The sequence below is a fragment of the Coregonus clupeaformis genome, chromosome 21 (assembly GCF_020615455.1).
Source record: "Coregonus clupeaformis isolate EN_2021a chromosome 21, ASM2061545v1, whole genome shotgun sequence".
Taxonomy (NCBI): Eukaryota; Metazoa; Chordata; class Actinopteri; order Salmoniformes; family Salmonidae; genus Coregonus; species Coregonus clupeaformis.
In genome coordinates this window covers 22,649,381-22,673,092 of record NC_059212.1, presented here as the reverse complement: position 1 = coordinate 22,673,092, position 23,712 = coordinate 22,649,381, and the positions used below count along the sequence as shown (strand labels likewise).

The window sequence follows — 23,712 nt, the reverse complement described above, 5'->3', positions numbered from 1 at the left end:
CCTAGCTGTCCATCTACCACCACAAACCGATGCTGGCATTAAAATTGCACTCAATGAGCTGTATAAGGCCATAAGTAAACAGGAAAACGCTCATCCAGAGGCAGCGCTCCTAGTGGCCGGGGACTTCAATGCAGGGAAACTTAAATCCGTTCTACCTAATTTCTACCAGCATGTTAAATGTGCAACCAGAGGAAAAACAACTCTAGACCACCTTTACTCCACACACAGAGACGCATACAAAGCTCTCCCTCGCCCTCCATTTGGCAAATCTGACCATAACTCTATCCTCCTGATTCCTGCTTATAAGCAAAAACTAAAGCAGGAAGCACCTGTGACTCGGTTAATAAAAAAGTGGTCAGATGATGCAGATGCTAAGCTACAGGACTGTTTTGCTAGCACAGACTGGAACATGTTCCGGGATTCTTCAGATAGCATTGAGGAGTACACCACATCAGTCACTGGCTTCATCAATAAGTGCATCAGTGACCGTACGTACCCCAACCAGAAGCCATGGATTACAGATAACATCCGCACTGAGCTAAAGGGTAGAGCTGCCGCTTTCAAGGAGCGGGACTCTAACCCCGATGCTTATAAGAAGTCCCGCTATGCCCTCCGACGAACCATCAAACAGGCAAAGAGTCAATACCGGACTAAGATTGAATCGTACTACACCGGCTCTCACACTCGTTGGATGTGGCAGGGCTTGAAAACTATTACAGACTACAAAAGGACAAAAGGAAGCACAGCCGCGAGCTGCCCAGTGACACAAGCCTACCAGACGAGCTAAATCACTTCTATGCTCGATTCGAGGCAAGCAACACTGAAGCATGCATGAGAGCACCAGCTGTTCCGGATGACTATGTGATCACGCTCTCCGTAGCCGATGTGAGTAAGACTTTTAAGCAGGTCAACATTCACAAGGCCGCAGGGCCAGACGGATTACCAGGACATGTACTCCGAGCATGTGCTGACCAACTGGCAAGTGTCTTCACTGACATTTTCAACATGTCCCTGACTGAGTCTGTAATACCAACATGTTTCAAGCAGACCACCATAGTCCCTGTGCCCAATGACACAAAGATAACCTGCCTAAATGACTACCAACCCGTAGCACTCACTTCTGTAGCCATGAAGTGCTTTGAAAGGCTGGTCATGGCTCACATCAACACCATTATCCCAGAAACCCTAGACCCACTCCAATTTGCATACTGCCCCAACAGATCCACAGATGATGCAATCTCTATTGCACTCCACACTGCCCTTTCCCACCTGGACAAGAGGAACACCTACGTGAGAATGCTGTTCATTGACTACAGCTCAACGTTCAACACCATGGTGCCCTCAAAGCTCATCACTAAGCTAAGGATCCTGGGACTAAACACCTCCCTCTGCAACTGGATCCTGGACTTCCTGACGGGCCGCCCCCAGGTGGTAAGGGTAGGTAACAACACATCTGCCACGCTGATCCTCAACACGGGGGCCCCTCAGGGGTGCGTGCTCAGTCCCCTCCTGTACTCCCTGTTCACCCATGACTGCATGGCCAAGCACGACTCCAACACCATCATTAAGTTTGCTGACGACACAACAGTGGTAGGCCTGATCACCGACAACAATGAGACAGCCTATAGGGAGGAGGTCCAAAACCTGGCCGTGTGGTGCCAGGATAACAACCTATCCCTCAATGTGATTAAGACAAAGGAGATGATTGTTGACTACAGGGAAAAAAAGAGGACTGAGCACGCTCACATTCTCATCGACGGGGCTGTAGTGGAACAGGTTGAGAGCTTCAAGTTCCTCGGTGTCCACATCACCAACGAACTATCATGGTCCAAACACACCAAGACAGTCAGAGGGCACGACAAAGCCTATTCCCCCTCGGGAGACTGAAAAGATTTGGCATGGGTCCTCAGATCCTCAAAAGGTTCTACAGCTGCACCATCGAGAGCATCCTGACTGGTTGCATCACCGCCTGGTATGGCAACTGCTCTAACTCCGACCGCAAGGCACTACAGAGGGTAGTGCGTACGGCCCAGTACATCACTGGGGCCAAGCTTCCTGCCATCCAGGACCTCTATACCAGGTGGTGTCAGAGGAAGGCCCTCAAAATTGTCAAAGACTCCAGCCACCCTAGTCATAGACTGTTCTCTCTGCTACCGCACGGCAAGCGGTACCTGAGCGCCAAGTCTAGGTCCAAAAGGCTTCTCAACAGCTTCTACCCCCAAGCCATTAGAGTCCTGAACAGCTAATCATTGCTACCCAGACTATTTGTACTGCCCCCCCACCCCCACCCCCCTCTTTTACGCTTTTACGCTGCTGCTACTCTGTTTATTATTTATGCATAGTCAGTTTAACTCTACCCACATGTACATATTACCTCAATTACCTCGACTAGCCGGTGCCCCCGCACATTGACTCTGCAACTGTACCCCCCTGTATATAGCCTCCCTACTGTTATTTATTTTACTGCTGCTCTTTAGTTATTTGCTTTAATTTTTTTTTACTTAACAAACTTAACAGTTTACTTCAATATGATGATTATTATATTAATATTATATCAATATTTGCGCATAAAGGCGTTTCCACGCCATTTCTCACATAATAAATTTTCTAGGTGTCTGTTCACCTCTGTCAAGGTCAAGGAGGACCAAAGCAAAGACAGCTGCGCACATTTTGAGAAAAGGTTGGAAATGTGGAACTTTACAAAGAAAGCAAAGAGGAGCTTTGTTTCACTGGTGAGATGATGAGAGCGAGCACATGGCTTTCTCAATGCTTCAGTTAAACCCGCCAGTCATTGAACTTGCCCTGTTGCTATTGGTGTAAAGGCAAGCTGCCAATCATGCGTAACCCTGGCTCTGGTCAATCCCCACACACTGTACCTGACCATCGCGTTGTGCGGGACAGAGCGCTGGCCTTTTGAGAAGTATAGTGAACTATATCCTGCACTTGTTCACGTATATAACTGGTGAGTGTTCTTGCTATTTTCTAAAACCGTTACTTTTTGTTCGGCAATGTTGTAGAATTTGGGCACGAGCGCACAGCGCACACTGATAGCTGTCATTATGAAGAATAGTTTAAGTTTAGCACATTACAATACGTTATATTAACTATGCAATACGTTATACCTTTGTATAGGTTTTAACCTATGTACATTATACTTTTTAATGATTTCAACATAATTTCACTCTTATGTTCAATTGTTCTTTCTTTATGCGTGCCTATATAAAACAATTGGACAGGGGCACTGCGGGGTCTCCAATAATCTCTTAATGCTTCACTTAAACCGTTTCAGTTTTCGCCGTCTGTTGGGTGTCTTCAGAACCTGTCATAGCATGCGAAGGCATGGGGATTTAATCTTATAGGAACTTTTACTTGAGACACTTGTTTCACTCATGCGAGAACTGCACACTCACATTCGACTATATCTTAGTCACTTTGTCAAGCTCTTGTTCTCCCCTTATTTGATTACTTGTATGTATAGGCTATTTGTATATGACTTTGGAAAAGTACCATAATAGGCCTAGGATATACAGTACTTCTGTCTCATTGTTTGTGCATAATTGGTTAATTGGTTAATTGGCATTCAGGCTATATTATTGACAAATGCTTTGCATGAGCCCTTATCAGTCATATTGCCATTGGAATGAAATACACACCCATCAAATAATAGCATAAAGAAAATGAAGGAAGAGTGCACATTTAATTGTTTACTACATTTTGAATACTGCTTGACTATCATCCATGTGCCATTTTAAAAGCCATGTGTCCATGCAGTTATTGTTGTGGAAGCAGATGCCCCAGCAGATTTGCTGCCTGGATAAGTCACCAGTGATCAGCTTAGGGCAGGCAGCTTAAAAGGAACTGACCATCACAGTTTAGAGCTTCCACTCTTCACTATAGGGAGATTGAAACACATCCGATTGTTCTGGGCAGCTGCTGGGGATTCAAGTATAAGAAAAGGAAAGAAAAGCAATTAAGAGTCTGCGTATTGCAGTATAGTGTACTATGCTACCAAGTGTGATCAGGGCCGGCTCTGTTAGCTGACATGGCTAATTGAGTGACTGTCAGTGACTGACAACAAGAGAAACATTGGGTTGGGCCTATGTGATCGCTTATGACGCTTATGCCTGGAGCCAGCCCTGAGTGTGATGTATCAGGCCAGGTAAAAAATGCATTGTTGCTTAGGTCTTTCATCAGGTTTTAAACTTTCCAATACTTCACAGAAGTGATGACCTAAGGGTCAAAAGGGTGCCTAGCCTAATTAGTCACACGTGGGAGGATATATCGCACACTTCACAATGCTGACCAGGGTTGGGGTCAGTGAGTACCATTTCAATTTAGTCTATCCAGGAGATTAATGGAAATTCCACTTAAATAATTGAAAAGTGCCATTCATTTTCAATTAGGATTTTGTGCTTTTTTCTTGTTTGAAATTTTATTTTGAATTTTATTTTTCACCAGGGAAGGATTTTTCAATTCTTGAATTTAATTGTTTATGCTGAAAGCTGATGTACAGAGCTGTGTGATGATGATACGTGTTGTAATCATGATAGGCATAACTGGCTGTATGCCACATGATAATATTGAATCACAAAGGCTTTATGTCAATAACATGTAATAGCTACTATAACCATAACAGCAGCCCAAATGTTTCTACATCACCCAATTTCATCCTACGATATCAGAATAGTGTATCTCCGATGCCTTGACAGAAGAACCAAAATAAATGTATAACATGTAAATGAAGAACAATAACTGTACTTCAGTTCTAAACAGTGATATCACCTGTTTGCTTATCTCTGTTTTGAAGAGACAGACAGACACATTATTCGCAGCAGAATGCAGCACTTGCTGTTTTGACCTCTTATTTTTAGACAGAGCTTCAGTATACAAGCATGCAATGCAAGAGGCGTGGTTTGGCCAGCTCATTCCTCTATGTACTGTATGTAGATGCCTCACCCCTGTATCCCTGCATGTACTGTATATGCCTCTCCCCATTTCATCCTCATGGGAAACATTGAGTGTTGTGTGGTGAAAGATGGCAATTGGTGCTCCTCTGGCATATTGTGTTGGTGAGGACATAATGATGGGAGCATCTTTATCATGTTCTACCACAGTGATTCCCACCCCTTGGCTTGTTGTCAAGGTCTTTTCTGAGCAGCACCGTACCTCACCCAGCCTCAGTAATGTTGGGGGGAGACCGGAGACATTGGATGTGATATACATACAGATATAGCTCCTCATTGCAATCATTCTCTGATCTGACAGAATGTCATTCCATATGGACTTCATACAGTGGAGGCTCCTCAGAGGAGGAAGGGGAGGACCATCCTCCTCAGTGAATTTCATAAAAATAAAAATAGTGAAACATTAAAAACTTTATATTTTTTAGATAAAACTATACTAAATATATTCACGTCACCAAATAATTTATTAAAACACACTGTTTTGCAATGAAGGTTTACAGTAGCCTCAGCAGCACTCTGTAGGGTAGCACCATTGTGTAGCCGGAGGACAGCTAGCTTCTATCCTCCTCTGGGTACATTGACTTACAAAACCTAGGAGGCTCATGGTTCTTACTCCCTTCCATAAACTTTCCCAGTAATTATGACAACTTCCAGAGGACGTCCTCCAACCTATCAGAGCTCTTACATCATGAACTGAAATGTTGTCCACCCAATCAAAAGATCAGATAATTAATCTAGTACTGAAAGCATAAGCTACAACTAGCTAGCATTACAGTGCATAAAATGTGATGAGTAGATGACTCAAAGAGAGAGAAAGACAATAGTTTAACAGTTTTGAACAAATTAATTTCTTCAAAAATTAAGGAGAAGAGAGAGAGAGAGAGAGAGAGAGAGAGAGAGAGAGAGAGAGAGAGAGAGAGAGAGAGAGAGAGAGAGAGAGAGAGAGAGAGAGAGAGAGAGAGAGAGAGCTAGCTATATTTGGTTGTATTTATTTTTACTTTCACTTAGCTAGCAAATGCAGCTAGCTTGTTTAGCCTACTCAAACACCTGGCTCAAACAGAGAGGGATGCTATGTTAGCTAACTGGCTATGGCTATCCAACACTGGAACTTTTCCAAGTCAAGGTAAGCTTTTGGTTGTATTAATTTATTGCCACCGGAGCCCGCCGGTGTAACTGCTAAACTGCTTTCTGACTGTACACTGTACTGCATGACTGTAGCGGGTTTACTAATGCGTTAGTTCTAGTAGATATGTTGACTATTATGTGACAATGATGTAGGCTGTGTGTAGCGGTTAGCAGTCATGATATGAAGGTTTGGCTTGGAAATATGTTTTAGTCTGGTCAGAGACAGCTGATGTGTTGTCCACTGAAGTCCACAAGCGAAGGAAAAAGGTGACAGGAACTAAGGGAAAAGGTGAGAGAAGGAGAGCACGTAGATGGTAGTGAGAAGGAATTATATATACAACGAGCAAAGTGATCATGCTGTTTTTATGTGGCTGCTATGAAAATGAACTGTGTTTGCGTTTGATCAGGTGTGTATTCATTCCGCCAATTCTGTTGAGAAACGTTTCTTAAACAGAAGCAAACGGGATACATTTGTCCATAGAAACTCCCATTTGCAACAGTTGGACTGATGTTGGACTGTAATAGAAATAAGGCCATGCTCATAAAAAAAAGTATAATTCTCCCTAATCTTAAACGGCACCGACCACCACTGACTTCATGCTGTTTTAGATTCTAGTAACTGCAAGACTTTGGTCTGACTCTCTAATTCTAGTTTACTATGGTGTTGGACCAAATACTGTTCTATCCTCATCTGGCTCTAGACTGAGAAGTATAATGTGGTGCATCTGGGTCTGCACAGATTAAAACATATTGACAATGCCTGGACACAATTCCTGGACACAATGCCTGGACACAGTGCCTGGACACAATGCCTGGACACACCTACTACCATACCCCGTTCAAAGGCACTTAAATCTTTTGACTTGCCCATTCACCCTCTATTTCTCAATTGTCTCAAGGCTTCAAAATCCTTCTTTAACCTGTCTCCTCCCCTTTATCTACACTGATGTAAGTGGATTTAACAAGTGACATCAATAAGGGAGCGTAGCTTCACCTGGATTCACCTGGTCAGTCTATGTTATGCAAAGAGCAGGTGTTCATAATGTTTGTAAATTGCAAATTCCCAGGTTTTTCAGAATTCCCGGTTAGAGGACTAGCAGAATCAGAAAGGAATAAGCAGTTATGTACAGAATTATTTTGACAGTATCTGGAAGGCCCCCATACTCCACTCACCTATCAGATTGCTATCTCTTTCATGTTCATACCTCTATGTGAAGAGCAGATGTGGAGGCTGCTGCTGTGTCATCCCATTAAGGTGCTATCTGTCTGAGGATATAGCCTGGCTAGAATATCTGTGGGGCATGGTGAGAGACAGGAAGTCTGCGGCAAGGCTAGAGTTTCGTGGAAAGATGTAAGGAGATCAGGGAGGTGCTGGCATGCCATTTCAGGCCCATAGGTCATCCCAGTCACTATCACCACACAGAAGCACCACATAAGCACCCTTGACAGCATGTGACAGAGTCCATAAAGTCCATGCATTTTTGCACCTCATGATGTTTGTAAGTATGCGTATCGGCATACCAGTTGACTCGACTTACAGCAAAATCAATACCACTCCCAATTGATATAGCGATTTTGGAGACTCTTGCCTTGTACGCCAGAACATTTCTGGAGTAAGATCTGAGGGGTTTGAATGCCATTCTCTCTCAGACCAGAAATACAGTTGAGTGTGCTAGTGGCTAGACCAGACTCTTGTTTCAGGTCTGGTCAGGTAGGCTTCCAGACCTGGGTTCAAATACTATTTAGGGTATTTAAATGACTTTGGAAGTATGTATTTATATATTTTTTATTTGAAAAGACAAGTAGTTGAATATTGGAATGTATTTAGAAATACTCTTAGAAAGTATTTGAAAATACTCAAATACACTGACTCAAATACACTCCCCTGCATTTAATCCAGGTTTTTGAAAATAGTCTTTGAATACTTTCAAGTAGTACACTACCGGTCAAAAGTTTTAGAACACCTACTCATTCAAGGGTTTTTCTTTATTTTTACTATTTTCTACATTGTAGAATGATAGTGAAGACATCAAAACTATGAAATAACACATATGGAATCATAAAGTAACCAAAAAAGTTTTAAACAAATCAAAATATATTTTATATTTGAGATTCTTTAAATAGCCACCCTTTGCCTTGATGACAGCTTTTGCACACTCTTGGCATTCTCTCAACCAGCTTCACCTGGAATGCTTTTCCAACAGTCTTGAAGGAGTTCCCACATATGCTGAGCACATGTTGGCTGCTTTTCCTTCACTCTGCGGTCCAACTCATCCCAAACCATCTCAATTTGGTTGAGCTCGGGGGATTGTGGAGGCCAGGTCATCTGATGCAGCACTCCATCACTCTAGTTCTTGGTAAAATAGCCCTTACACAGCCTGGAGGTGTGTTGGGTCATTGTCCTGTTGAAAAACAAATGATAGTCCCACTAAGCCCAAACCAGATGGGATGGCGTATCGCTGCAGAATGCTGTGGTAGCCATGCTGGTTAAGTGTGCCTTGAATTCTAAATAAATCACAGACAGTGTCACCAGCAAAGCACCCCCACACCATAACACCTCCTCCTCCATGCTTTATGGAGGGATATACACATGCGGAGATCATCCGTTCACCCACACCGCGTCTCACAAAGACACAGCATTTGGAACCAAAAATCTCCAATTTGGACTCCAGACTAAAGGACAAATTTCCACCGGTCTAATGTCCATTGCTCGTGTTTCTTGGCCCAAGCAAGTCTCTTCTTATTGGTGTCCTTTAGTAGTGGTTTCTTTGCAGCAATTTGACCATGAAGGCCTGATTCACACAGTCCCCTCTGAACAGTTGATGTTGAGATGTGTCTGTGACTTGAACTCTGTGAAGCATTTATTTGGGCTGCAAATTCTGAGGCTGGTAACTCTAATGAACTTATCCTCTGCAGCAGAGGTAACTCTGGGTCTTCCATTCCAGTGGTGGTCCTCATGAGAGCCAGTTTCATAATAGCGCTTGATGGCTTTTGCGACTGCACTTGAAGAAACTTTCAAACTTCTTTAAATGTTCTGTATTGACTGACCTTCATGTCTTAAAGTAATGATGGACTGTCGTTTCTCTTTGCTTATTTGAGCTGTTCTTGCCATAATATGGACTTGGTCTTTTACCAAATAGGGCTATCTTCTGTATACCCCCCTAGCATGTCACAACACAACTGATTGACTCAAACGCATTAAGAAGGAAAGAAATTCCACAAATTAACTTTTAAGAAGGCACACCTGTTAATTGAAGTACATTCCAGGTGACTACCTAATGAAGCTGGTTGAGAGAATGCCAAGAGTGTGCAAAGTTGTCATCAAGGCAAAGGGTGGCTATTTGAAGAATCTCAAATATAAAATATATTTTGATTTGTTTAACACTTTTTTGGTTACTACATGATTCCATATGTGTTATTTCATAGTTTTGATGTCTTCACTATTATTCTACAATGTAGAAATAGTAAAAATAAAGAAAAACCCTTGAATGAGTAGGTGTTCTAAAACTTTTGACCGGTAGTGTATATAGTGGTGTCCGTGTCAAATCATCACTTTTTAGATACTGTTTTTATTCTAGTTTTTCTATTATCTTTCCTCCCCTCACTTTTCAATTTCTTTGATCCAGGGTCAGTATGGAAGAGGCAGAACTGGTAAAGGACCGACTCCAAGCAATAACGGTAAACTGATCTGGAATCAGTCTGGTCCTCTTACAGCAAATCAACTTCTGAATAATACCTGTTTCAAGTACTGTAGTAAGATTCATAACTATATTGTATCTGCAGGATAAGAGAAAAGTCCAAGAAGACATTGTTCATAAAAAGCTGGAAATAGACAAGGAAAAGTTAAAGCTTCAGCACTTAAAGGTACAGTACGATAATGTGATGAAGTGATCAAATTATAGTTTATTTTATAAATAGTCAGACCACATAATTTCAACAACATTGGATGAATTCGTAAATCAATATCTAATGACAGTGAGAATTCCAGGCATTAAAGCTTGCTGACAGTTTTATATTTTATAGTCACTGCAGTTGTGCAGTCCATTAAAAGACATATCAGCACGTAAAAAATAATATGTCAGCCATGACACAGCCATAATGTTTCCTCATCTGCTTTGAACAGAAAAAGTCTCTGAGGGAGCAGTGGCTCATGGATGGAGCGAGCAACCAAAGCCCACAGCAGAGAGAGACTTTGAGGGGAGATCAACAGCAAACTAAACTCCTCCAGACCAGCATCCACAGGTACAGTAAGCCAAGACAACATACTCCAATTGTGCATGTTTATCTATGTTTATGTTTTTTTAATGTTTATGTTTATGTTTATGTTGATCTATGTTTACATTGCTGGTTTAACATGGCTGCCTGATCGAATATAGGCCTTATTATGTTGAGAAATGTTTTTAGCAAATGTTGGTTATGTGTTATATGCAAGTGCTAGTTAAGTATTATAAATCTTACTCATTTGTGCTGGTTAAGTGTTATATATCTTACTCATTTAAAACATTTGTACCACTTACAGTCAAGTGATGCTTTTAAATCAAATCAAATCAAATCAAATTGTATTGGCCACATGCGCCGAATACAACAGGTGCAGACATTACAGTGAAATGCTTACTTACAGTCCTTAACCAACAGTGCATTTATTTTTAATAAAAAAGTAAAATAAAACAACAACAAGAAAGTGTTGAGAAAAAAAGAGCAGAAGTAAAATAAAATAACAGTAGGGAGGCTATATATACAGGGGGGTACCGGTGCAGAGTCAATGTGCGGGGGAACCGGCTAGTAGAGGTAGTTGAAGTAAATGGGAATGCCTGTTCTATTTATTTGATTTCTATGCTCAAGGGCCAGGCACTGTATCACACTGCATCAACACCCTGAAGACAACATGTATTGGACTGTCTGTGGTGAAGGGCAGTCCATCCACTGTCCAGTTAGACCTAAATCCCTTAGATGTGTACCAATTTGACCAAGTGACCGTCAGTGCGTTCCCTGAAAAGGTGCTGGTAATAAGACAGCAGCAGAGTGATCTTTAGGTCCACCAACTCCCGTAACTGAGATGGAAGTAAAAATTGTTTTTACCTAACGAAAACCACCTAGGATTGAAACATTTGTCATTATTAAAAGGTGGCATAAGGAGTGATATAGTGTTCTGGCCTTTTTTGTTTCTTTACTAAAAGAGAAGGACATCTACAAATAGACTCATTCTGCACTCCCCCTTCCACTCAATAGACACTTGTTAATATTTCACAGAGTAGGTGCCAATCTGTTAGGGGGAGTTGTGCCATTTGGACTGTAGGTGTCAAAGTGGCAGGGTTGTACCAGTTGGCTGGAATGGCACAGCTTTGATGGGGTTGGCAGAGGAGGGATACCGGGGCCGTTGACCCAAAGTCTGTCTGATGCCAGCCATGATCAGTTTGCTAAGTTACACCTCTGATGAAATTACAGTCAGAACAGAAAGTTTTCAGAAGATGAGAAAACAGTCAGCTCACTGATCCGTTCCTCACCCCTACTCCGCTCGTCTATGAGGTGATATGACCTTTGACCCTTTCTGTTTGGGCTTGCAGAATTGAGAACGAGATTGAGGCTCTGGAGAGGGAAGAGACAATGATTTCAAAAAATGAGGGCTTCATACTGAAGAGGCTGAAAGCTATCGAGAAAACACCTGAGGAGATAATAAAGGTACTTGGACAGTATGGTACTTATCTGACATTGAGCTATTTCTGTCTTAGATGTTTTGCTTTGGCCACAATTAGAGTACTATAGATGTAGATCTAACACTGTTGTATCTGAAAGTTTTATTTGAGGTTGGTGACTTTTAGTATCTTGTTTTATGTTATCTTACAGGAAGCAAAGGAGAATTTCAAAGAAGGTAAGTCCTTTTGCTAGCTTGCTGATTACGTTTTCGTGACCGAAATTATTGGCACCGTTGACAAAGATGAGCAAAAAAGACTGTACAAAATAGATAATACAAATCGTGACTTCACATTAGTGCCAATAATGACAGACAAGCTGTTGATAAGGTTATATCTGTGCAAAGCATAGTTCTGAGATATTCAGCATCACATTTTTCACATCCCAGATCTCAGATCTGTTTTTGTAGTGAATTCTTCTTTCATAACCCATATCCACACCTTAAAGGTGGCTAAAGTGCAGAGTATCAAAATCGTGAGACATTTGTAAATTCGTTTTTTAGGGGGGTGGAATCGCAGACAGAACCTTATGGCTCTGAAATGTCAATCTGGGTTCAGCCATAAGGTTCTATCTGACACTTCTGAATTAGACATGTTCAGTTTTTAAGAAAACTGTAGCTATTTGAATACATAAATGATAGAATAACACTATTTTACCAAGATAGAGTCAGAACACATAATCAAATACATAACATGTATTATGATCATCAGATGAATTACTGTCATCACTGAACAACAATGTGACAACATCATTTACTTTTAAGATTTCTGACAGTGTTGGTTTTTTGCTTGCGTGCCATTATTGCTGGCTAGACTAGCCCCCTAGTCCATACTTAGAGGGAGATGGTCCATCTGTATTTTTTCAGGCTTGTGATTGGATTGAAGCTAGAACCTTATAGTGCCAAGTTCAAATGGGTTTATGCAGATAGAACTTTCTAGTTTTGAAATGTTTTCACTTAAAGGGATTCTTAGGGATTTTGGCAGTGAGGCCCTTTATCTACTTCCCCAGAGTCAGATGAACTCGTGGATACCATTTTTATGTCTCTACGTCCAGTTTGAAGGAAGTTGCTGCTTAGCGCTAGAAGTCTCGTTATTGGGTTAACTCTAGTTAGCGTTGGCTCACAAAACTACCTCTAACTTCCTTCATACTGGACACAGAGGCATACAAATGGTATCCACGAGTTCATCTGACTCTGGGCTATGTAGATAAAGTATAATTTAAATTTAAAATGTTCTTATAAAAAAATCTAACTTATGAAGAACCATCTAAAGATCAATTATATGTGACTAACAAATGTTTGACAAAAATGTCAGATAGAACCTTATAGCTATATTGTATGCTCCACATTTATATGTTTTATTTTATATTAATATATATTAATATATTAATACAATTGCTCAGAGAAAGAGATTTTGTTTAACAAGTTTTTTTTAAACGACAAATAGGGGTCCAAATTATTGGCCTCGTTTTGACGATAATTCAGCAGCCTCTGCTGCTCTTTGGGAACGGTGCGGGTGAAGCATGCCTCTGTTTAATGCAGCGCGCCAGAATAGTTATTCCACTGTCAGAAGAAATTCCATGCATATTAATATATGTTAATTGCATGCAAATAAAGATTGCTTATCTACCACATCCACAATGGAAGCACAATCATGGCCTCGGATTCACAGGTGGAGGACTTCTGTGCCCAATCATGGCCTCGGATTCACAGGTGGAGGACTTCTGTGAGAGGTCACTGTTATGTGCCTGTTATGCCTGAATTCAACACAAAACAAACGAGGAAGTCTGCTGCAGTGTTGCGAGTGATTGTATGAAACCAATCGGTACGTCAAGCAAAGCTTATAACCGTGCCAGCCCGGCAGGTAGCTTAGTGGTTAAGAGCGTTGTGCCAGTAACCGAAAGGTCGCTGGTTCTAATCCCCAAGCCAACTAGGTGAAAAATCTGTCAATGTGCCCTTGAGCAAGGCACTTAACCCTAATTGCTCATGTAAGTCGCTCTGGATAAGAGCGTCTGCTAAATGACTAAAATGTAAATTATGACAACTCCATTCCTATTTCCAATTCCTGGAGGTGGAGGAAGCGGGGCTTGCGTGCACCTCCAAGGAGGAAGCAGCCCCCGAGCCCTTGGTTCGGGTAAACCCCCGAAGTGAGGGTCTGAGCAACCAGTGTGCCCTTCCACAAAAACATTGCTATGACAACAGTGCCCTGACATTTGGTTACGGCCAAACAGGATAATATGTCAGCCATTGCCAGAGCTTGTCCATGTTTAATGCCCCCTCTGTTACTCCATGTTCCACGGGGTTCAAGGGGCATATTAATCTCCCCAAGGGTGAGAGTAATAAGGGGGCACCCCTCCCCCATAGGTGTCTCATTACTGGGATTCATTGCTGATTCCTGCCTGTAGCTCACTAGACCCTATGAGGTATCTAGTGATGCAGGTTATGGGTTCTATAGGTGATTGGTTGTTGGTAGCAGAGTCGAGGGTTGAACACGACAATGCTATTATCCCACACACAGTCTCTGTGGTTCCTATGAACCCCGAAATGAGCTGTCTGTCTCCAGCTCAACACTTTTAATTCCTGGGAATTAGATTCAATTACGAATTGCCCCTGTCTGTTACCATAGAATGGGTCAATTTTTCAGAGCTGTCTGTCCCATTCCCGGGTGGGTTATAAGACGCTTAGTCGCCAGTACCCATGACTGGTTGGTAGCGTAACCTCCATGATAACAGATTTTTCCCTGGGTCTATTTATAATGCATGCGGTCCTACACTGGGTGCCAGCCGGTTACCAGAACACATCTTACTGCCTAAACCAAGTGAGGCTTGTTGTGACAACAGTACCTCCAAGTGACACTGCCAATTGGGGTACGTCGCTGATCGCCGGAGCCGTTGTACCCAGAGTGGGCCAGGCTTTAAGCAAACCGTAGCACAGAAAAACACTGTTTTTTCAACCCCAGGTTCCACAGGGTTCATGGGTGTCGAAAGTGTTCTGTCTCCATCATGTAAATTCAATTAAAAGTGTCTCTTCTCCAAATTCAGACACACGGATGTCAAGAGTGGTGGAAATGGAAAAATAACCATTCTCTCCCAGTCCACAAGGTGGCGTCTCACCCCTTCAGATGGCACTTCACGGGAGGCTCACTGTCTGCTCTGACCATTAGTTTGCATGCAGTGTCGCACTGGATCATGAGAACAGTGATGTTGGGGTACGGGCTATAATTTGTTGTGTGTGTCCTGCGCTTCTGCAGTATTATCACGTCGACTGTTCCTGAGGTCTCAGCGCTCGTTTTGAGGGAGAAAATATCCTACCTTCTCCCGAAGCAGGCTTCAAAATTGTATATCGTACACTGTAGTTGGAGGAAACATAGGAAAGTTATGCTGCTTTAAAAGTTGATCAACCTGTTATCCCACTTAAAAGACAAGCAGGAGAAAAGGCCCTTTTGGTGAGATTTTTACACTTCCTAGAGAGTTCTTCTTTGTTTACGCCCATTCAGCATCGTTCATACCCTCTTAAGCCTTAGCCCCACCCACACATGTAAAAGCATGTGAGTCAGCATGGCATTGCCCTCCAAAAAGTAGTTTCTCTACTTAAACCCAGCTAAACTCAGGGCAGCAATGTTTTTGCGAGCTGCAGCAACACTTTTGCAGTTGTCGATAGCTATACTGTATCTTTCAAAAAATCGTCGATAGCAAGTATTAGCTATATACTGACCAGGGAAGAGCCCATTCTGTTATAGACAGAAGCCTTTGACATGACAGACCAATCAGGGCTCATCTCTCTGCATGTCCAACCACGCTATTATCTCAGCCAATCATGAATAGCCAGGAAGGATCCTATCTTTCTCCCTGTATAGCTCAGTGCTTTCTCCTTGGCTCAACTAGGCTGAGCATTTAACATTTGTATTAATATTTACAGATCCCATACAAGTTTGTAATTAATGCACATGAAAGTTCACATGTTCAATACAAACTGTCGTCTGTTTTTCTCGATGAGGCCTCGGACCCTCCTTTATGCATTTACCCCCGTGGAGCTGATTCGGCCCACGTTGGGGAGGGTGCGCCTGGAGGGCTTGTCATAGATTTTTGGGTCCCTCGGCCAGAGATTTGGGGTCTGTGGCTCGTGCCCTGGTGGTGCAGTTCCTAAAGGGTGTGCGCCGTCTCAGACAGGTGTCTAAACCTATTGTGCCCACTTGGGATTTAGCTTTGGTTTTGGATGTTCTGTGTTATGCCCCCTTTTGAACCACTGGAGTCTGTGGATCTGAAGATCCTCTCCTACAAAACCTCCTTGCTAGTGGCTTTCGCCTCGGCTAAACACGTTGGGAATCTCCATGCCTTATCCGTACACCGTTCCTGTATTCAGTTCGCCCCTGGCGACTCTAAGGTGACATTGCGTCCTAATATGGCCTTCGCCCCTAAGGTCATGACTATGTCCTACAGGTTCCTAATGGTGTGCATGGCCAAAGAGCTCTATTTTAATGTCAACTAACAAATGTAAATGGCTGAAGTTTTTTAAACAGCATTGGCACTAGCATTGGAACCGGTGCTATGGTCAGATGACATGAAAATAGAGCTCTTTGGCCACGCACACCAGTAGTGGGTTTGGCGTCGAAAGAAGGATGTGATAAGCAGAAAATAACCCCATACCTACTGTAAAATGTGGTGGTTGATCTTTGATGTTATGGGGCTATTTTGCTTTCACTGGTCCTGGGGCCCTTGTTAAGGTCAACGGTATCATGAACTTTACCCAGTACCAGGATATTTTAGCCAAAAACCTAGTTGCCTCTGGCAGGAGGCTGAAACTAGGCCCAGCAAGCATCAAATTCCACAAATAAATTGTTAATTGACCACAAAATCAACATTTTGCAATAGCCATCGCAGTCTCTGGACTTGAACCCCTTTGAAAGCCTTTGATCTGAATTGAAGAGGGCAGTCCATAAGCGCACACAAAGAATATCAAGAATCTGGAAAGATTCTGTATGGAGAAATGTTCTAAGATCCATCCCAATCTGTTCTCCAATCTCATAAAACATTTCAGAAAAAGGCTCAGTGCCGTTATTCTTGAAAGGGGAGGGTGCCGGAATATTGAAAACAGGGGTGCCAATAATTTTGACCAATCTTTTTGAGAATAAATATATATATATATATTTCTCTGAGCAATTGTATTAGTATAACATAATCTAATTTTCCCATTTTGTTGTGCATACAATATAGCTCAGTATTTGTATTATTTATTTTATGCAGTCTTTTTTGCTCATCTTTATCAAGGGTGCCAATAATGTCGGTTATGACTGTATTTGTTCAAACATATTAAATTATATACATAAATCATTGGCAATACAAAAATAAACATTGCTCCTTTTCTTTTGCAGAGCCAATCCATATCACCCCAGCTACTCCAGATGCCCCAAAGTCCTACAAATCTCTAATCTCAAAGAAGCAGTCCTTTGAATCTAATAAGGACACACCCAAACAAAGTAAGAAACTTCATAGTAACATTTATTACAACATTAGCATGTACTATAGATCTGACACAACCCTATTTTTATCTAACTTCAACCCATCTCTCTCTCCAACTCTCCCTTCCTCTTCCATTCTGTCTCTCCTCCCTCTCTCCTCCTCCAGCCATGTTTGCCATGGAGATCAACGTCCAGAAGGACCTCCGTACTGGGGAGACTCAGGTCCTGTCCACATCCACCGTCACCCCCCAGGAGCTCCAGCAGAGAGGGGTCAAAGTCTATGACGACGGCCGCAAGTCTGTCTATGCCCTGCGGTCTGATGAGTCTCAGCTGGGGGATGGTTCTAACAGAGTGGACGAGCTCAGCCCTATGGAGGTGGAGGTGCTGCTCAGAGCAGCTACAGAGCAGAAGAAGTCTCAACGCAGCCCACTGGGCCACCAAGGCCATCAGGAATCAATGTCTGCATTCTCCACCCCCTGTGGAGCTCGGGGCCATCAGGGACTCAGCCCTGTGGAGGTGGAGGAGCAGCTCCGAAAGGCTACAGTGCAGAAGATGCCTCAAAGCGGGGCTTTCCCAAAAGACCACCGGGGCCACCAGGAATCAGTGCCTGCATTCTCCAACACCTGCAGCAGGAGGGCCTCAGCCCCCAACAGACCCCAACAGAGTCATGCTAAAGTCATCCACGGAACCAACGGGAACGGGTATCAGCAAGAGTCGTATAAGCGTGATGTCCTCTCCAGGAAGGAGCTCCACTATATTGATGGAGTCCACTACTCAGGGCCGGAGAGTCTTTCCTCCTCCCCTCACATTCCAGTCCGTTCTTTCATTGGCAGGCAGGACGAGGAGTACTACCAGCCAAATAACGGGTACAACCAGAATCCTTTCACCTACGGTGTGGAGAAAGGGTTCACCACCCACGACTCCTACCATATCCCTAGAGAGAGCCAGCGAGGCGGGATGTTCTACGACTCGTTGGCTGAAATGGACCGGAAGCCGTCCCCGATCTACCAGGAAGACTCGCACTTCAGTATCCTGAACACCATGGACACGTCCGAGCCTGTCACCGCCATCTTTATGGGCTACCAGACCGCAAAGGATGACAGCGGACGTGGTCTTGGCTATGAAGGATCCATCCGGGCCGAGCTTGTCATCATTGGCGATGAGGATGGGGTGGACAAGAGTAACCCTCAGTTCAACACCTACACCCCGGATGGCTACAACAACCGGGGCTACCATCACTGTCAACCTCAACAGAACTTAATAAAATACATGGCAGAGCCCACAGCAAATTTTAACTCAAACAATGCTTCACCGTACACAGCGTCAAAGAATTTGGTCTACCCTGGTCAACAGGCCAAAGAGGCACACTACCTGTATTCAGACGAACAGTCCGACGAGGACAGGACAGAGAAGCACTCTGCCCCAGGTATCAGAAATATTAAAAAGATTAAAAAGAGAACAAAGCCCTGCTGCACGCTCATGTAACCAACCTGCAACTGCTGACACTACTGTAACTAACAAATGTCACTTAATTTGCTTTGACTGACAGCACTTTTGAGGTCTTTCATTGGCTGGCTAGTGTGTTGAACTGTATGCTGGTTACTTGGCTTCTTCGCTGCATCAGTTTCTCCTTGTCTTAACCATTGCAACACAGACTGACCTGAAACTCTCATTCTAATCACAATTTATCACTGTATAAATACATAGTGACGTTGCGTATCCATACGAGAGCTTGTTTTGATGCTTGAAGTCAAACTCCGCCTCTCTCTAGTGGCTGAGAGGCATTCTGCCTCCCTCTAATGTCTGAGAGGCAGTTGTACTGTATCTTTGGTTCTCTTTTAAGTATTTGTTTCAACATCTAATATGAAGGATTCACCAGAATCTCATAAGCTCGAAGAACCATTTACACACGTCTGTCGGAGACAGACAGGTCGAGTGGCAAATGAGGTGAGCCCCTCCCCTCATACTAAAGAGCTACTTGCCCGCCCTCTGGTCATTCTCACCTCTCTTCCTCATGTAGAGTACTACTCTAAGCTCTCCTTAGCATGACTTTGTTTTCCTGTTCAACTGTTCGTAGGTGTGCTGTGAGGTTAGGCCACCAAGCGCAGGTTTTTCAGCTTTTGTCTTCTGTGTTGGGTGACTTTACCAAAAGGAACGTTTTCGCGTTGGGTAGGAATGAGCTTTTCCGCCTTTTCTTCCCTTTGTCTCCTGTGGTGGCTACTGAGACTTGGCTAGCTTAGCTGCAAGGCTAGCTATCCTACTGACTGGTTTTTCTACCGACTGGTATTTCTACCTGGAAGGGTACAATTACTAGCTCGCTCTCTCGTTTAGCTCAACCCACTACCGTGCCGCGTTGACTAGACCGACCATCCTAGCTTTCACTGCTTATCGGTCAAGAGCCACACTTTTGTTCATCGCAAGACCAACATAGCGCTAGCTTCCTTTGGCTAACATTGTGCTAACTAGCTAGGCTACTAACCCACAAGGTGAATGCTAGCTACGTTCACATTGTTAAAGGATTCGTTTCTCCGGTTAGCACTGTGCTAAATAGCTAGGCTATTAGCCCACGTGGCGAATGCAAGTTATGTTTCACTTTGTTCTCAGATTAGCTGTTTTTTGGAGCCATGGAGCCAAGCAACAGACGACGATCCCCAATCATGTGCCCTTGTAGATTAGATGGTTTATTAGTCACATGCACAGGATCGCAGATGTAATCGCAAGGTACAGTGAAATTGTTATGCTCCGAGCTCCATCAGTGCAGGTTAAAAAAAAAGTGAATGAGACAATAATAAAACTAACAATAATAATAATAAATAATATATACACATTTACAAATGAAGCAGTGATAAATGTCCATTGGGGGTTGGAGGTAGGTTACGTTTTCTTTGGGAGGGGGTGTAGAATGTCCATAGTGGGAGCAGCAGAGGGAGAAGTGAATGAAACAATAATAAATAAATAAAATATGTACATATTTACAGCTGTAACAATGATAAATGTCCTTTGGGGGTTGGGGGCAGGGTAATTCTTTGTTGGGGGGAGTTGAATATCCATAGGGGGAGCAGCGGGGGGGGTTGCTGCCTAGTGGCTATTCAGCAGCCTGATGGTCTTGGGGTAGAAGCTATTAGCCAGTCTGACAGTTTTTGCCATGATACTCCTATACTGCCCGCGTCTGAGTGATGGAAGAGGGGAGAACAGGCTGTCGCTCGGGTGGCTGAGATTCTTGATGATCTTTTTGGCCTTCCTGCGACACCGGTGTCGTAGGTGTTCTGGAGGGCAGGCAGTGAGCACCCAATTGTGCATTCGGCTGAGCGTACCACACTTTGTAGAGCCTTGCAATCATTGTAGGGATTTTCCTGCTAACACCCACCATCGGAGAGTGCGCAGAGTAGCCCAATGTGGTTTGTCTTCCACACCGACCCCATAGTGATGAGCTTTGAGGGCACTATGGTGCTGAACGCTGAGCTGTAGTCAATGAATAGCATTCTCACGTAGGTGTTCCTTTCGTCCAGGTGGGAAAGGGCAGTGTGGAGTGCAATAGAGATTGCATCATCTGTGGATCTTTTGGGGCGGTATGCAAATTGGAGTGGGTCTAGGGTTTCTGGAATAATGGTGTTGATGTGAGCCATGACCAGCCTTTCAAAGCACTTCATGGCTACAGACGTGAGTGCTACGGGTCTGTAGTCATTTAGGCAGGTTACCTTCGTGTTCTTGGGCACAGGGACTATGGTGGTCTGCTTGAAACATGTTGGGATTACAGACTCAGTCAGGGACAGGTTGAAAATGTCAGTGAAAACACTTCCCAGTTGGTAAGCGCATGCTCGGAGTACACATCCTGGTAATCCGTCTGGCCCTGCGGCCTTGTGAATGTTGACCTGTTTAAAGGTCTTACGTACATCGGCTACGGAGAGCGTGATCACACAGTCGTCCGGAACAGCTGATGCTCTCATGCATGCTTCAGTGTTGCTTGCCTCGAAGCAAGTCTAGTTTTTCGGAACGGGTCTCTATATTTTGTACATTTATTTATGTGTAGCGGGTCTGGGTGGGAAAGCCCCAGGTCCATTTCGCAGGTCCATTTCGGAATGAGTCCAACTTTTTGGACCTGTGAAGACCTCTAACCAGAGGTATGGCTACTTCTTGGGCGCTGTTCAAGGGCATCTCCTTACAGGAGATTTGCGATGCAGCTCGTTGGGCATCCCTTCATCTTTAGTATGAGGGAAGGGGCTCACCTCATTCACCACTCGACCTGTCTCTCTCCGACAGACATGTTTGATTGGTTCTTAGAGCTGATGAGATTCTGCTGAATCCATCATGTGAGATATCTCAGTCATAATATCAGAGAACCGGGGTTACGCAAGTAACCTTATGTTTCCTACGTGAGGCCAAATGGTCTTTGACTGCTTGTATAATATGTAAAATATGATTTGATATTTTTTTGTTTATTCCTTTTGGGTAACAAAGATAAAATTGACTTTTTTACTGACATATTGTAAATCACTAGTGTGAACGTACATTGCAAATCAAATTACGCTCTGACTAAATAATTGTTTTGTACTAACTTAATATTAATTATTTGTATGTGTGTTTTCTAGAATCTATTTTCTACATTACAATGCTGGTATGCCATGACTGTCCTCTGTATACTTACAGTAGTATGCATGATTGCTTGCCCTGTAACTTAAACAATAATTTACTAATTATTAGCTGGCTTACTCCTCTTGTGTAACAATGATCTGTTTGATTGTGTGAGTACATGGGTGTGTGCATATAGTGTGTGTGTGTGTGTGTGTGTGTGTGTGTGCTGCTGAACTATTTTGTGCATATTTCAATGTTTGCTTTATTTATCATTAATGCATGTCCCCACACAGAGACTACACACACACAAACAAACACAACCATGTGTCCAATAACACTCTCACCCTCTGTCACCTTTCATAATCTTTCTGAGCACACAGACGGACAGTGGACGGTCTGGACCTTAATGGTCTTAACAGTCCAGACATCAATCAGATCATTAGACACGGATGTCTCCCGAACTAATAGGCTTTTGACACATAACTGAGGACATACACCAATCTTAGCTCACAAGTCTTGTGGTTGGTTCAGACAGTCCTTTTCCTAACAAATGTGTCTGCTTGGTGAGTAGGCTATGGGAAGGTGGGTATTACCAAACTTCACAGAAAGAGCTGGGGTGCGTTCAGTTCGCTTCAATGTTTACTACGTTGCTTGACCGTGTGGTCAATATGCCCCACCATTTGGTATCACAACCTTTTTTAACTGGACTCTTCTACCATTTCTGTTGAATTCAACGTTGCACACCATTCTGTCGTACTGAACACAACCCTGTCCCATACTTTTGTCATGAGGTTATTTTCAGGAGTCACATTAATAGAAACATAGCACAACTAATCTGAATTAGTCCTAATTGATGTGATATGAGGTGATATGGTAAATGTGTGTCATTTTCTCTTACATTCCCCACAGCTTCAATTACAAGTATGGAGAAACCTGAACAGTTTGTGTAAAAATACACCATGCAAGACTCAGCAACCCTACAAGTTCCATGAGAAGAAGAAAATCAACTTTGCACAAAACATTCAACAAACAGCAAAAAGGGCACTTCTGAGATGCCATCAATAGCTAAAACCAGAGCCTTGTATTTGGATATTTCTCAAAATATTCTCAATATATTGTCAATATAAGGATGTGGCTAATACTGTAAAACATATGTTTTCTCATAATGTTTCCTTACACAGCTGAAAACTGACCAATGATGTCATTTAGAGAGAAAGAAACCACCCGAAAAGTAGACTTTTGAAATGAATCTCTGATCTTAAATGTTAAATCTGCTCAATGTTCCTGAAGATGTAAGTGCCTCTGATGTTTACTGTACTCTCTAGCCTTTGGTGCTGCTGTCAGCTACTAGTCAGCACTTTTGATATGCTAATAAACCTTTATGGAGTGCCTCAATATTATATGCTGTTGAAACTGTAACATGGGAGCATATTTGTAAAAGATAATCATGCTAACAAAATAATAAAAAAGCAAATTGTCATACATCTGGGTGTTTTACTGTTGTTATATTACAAAGGCAATGAAATTTAGCTTTTCTTAAGTCACTTGATATAGGCTTAGATTTAATTAGAATGTGGTTATAATGTGACATTAACTTTAAGCATAAGGGGAGGACGCTATGGGTATATGTCAATATCCATTTTAAAATACTGTACAGAAATCTAGAATTACTTTTAGTACCCCACTGTTTCTTACTGACCAATATAATTATATTCACTGATCTTATAGAGGAAAGATAAAATGTGATGCTAGAGAAAATCCATATTCATGAAATGTAGTGACTCTTCTACCATTCAAAATCCCTGACAGGAGTAGCTAACAGCTAGCAGTGTAGGAGGCTGTGTGGGGGAGTAGCTAACAGCTAGCAGTGTAGGAGGCTGTGTGGGGGAGTAGCTAACAGCTAG

The 23,712-nt window shown here is 42.9% G+C and overlaps 1 protein-coding gene across 1 annotated transcript; it reads left to right on the top strand.

Annotated features, from left to right (window-relative positions):
* Positions 1-6,063: 6,063 nt before the first annotated feature.
* Positions 6,064-23,292, top strand: LOC121535100 (palmdelphin-like). Its single transcript, XM_041841821.2, has 9 exons — positions 6,064-6,087; positions 9,716-9,767; positions 9,873-9,953; positions 10,213-10,331; positions 11,654-11,768; positions 11,934-11,958; positions 17,150-17,254; positions 17,403-18,662; positions 22,718-23,292. Exons 2-9 carry the CDS (start codon positions 9,723-9,725, stop codon positions 22,756-22,758), a joined length of 1,791 nt encoding a protein of 596 aa, XP_041697755.1. The 5' UTR covers positions 6,064-6,087; positions 9,716-9,722; the 3' UTR covers positions 22,759-23,292.
* Positions 23,293-23,712: the final 420 nt, after the last annotated feature.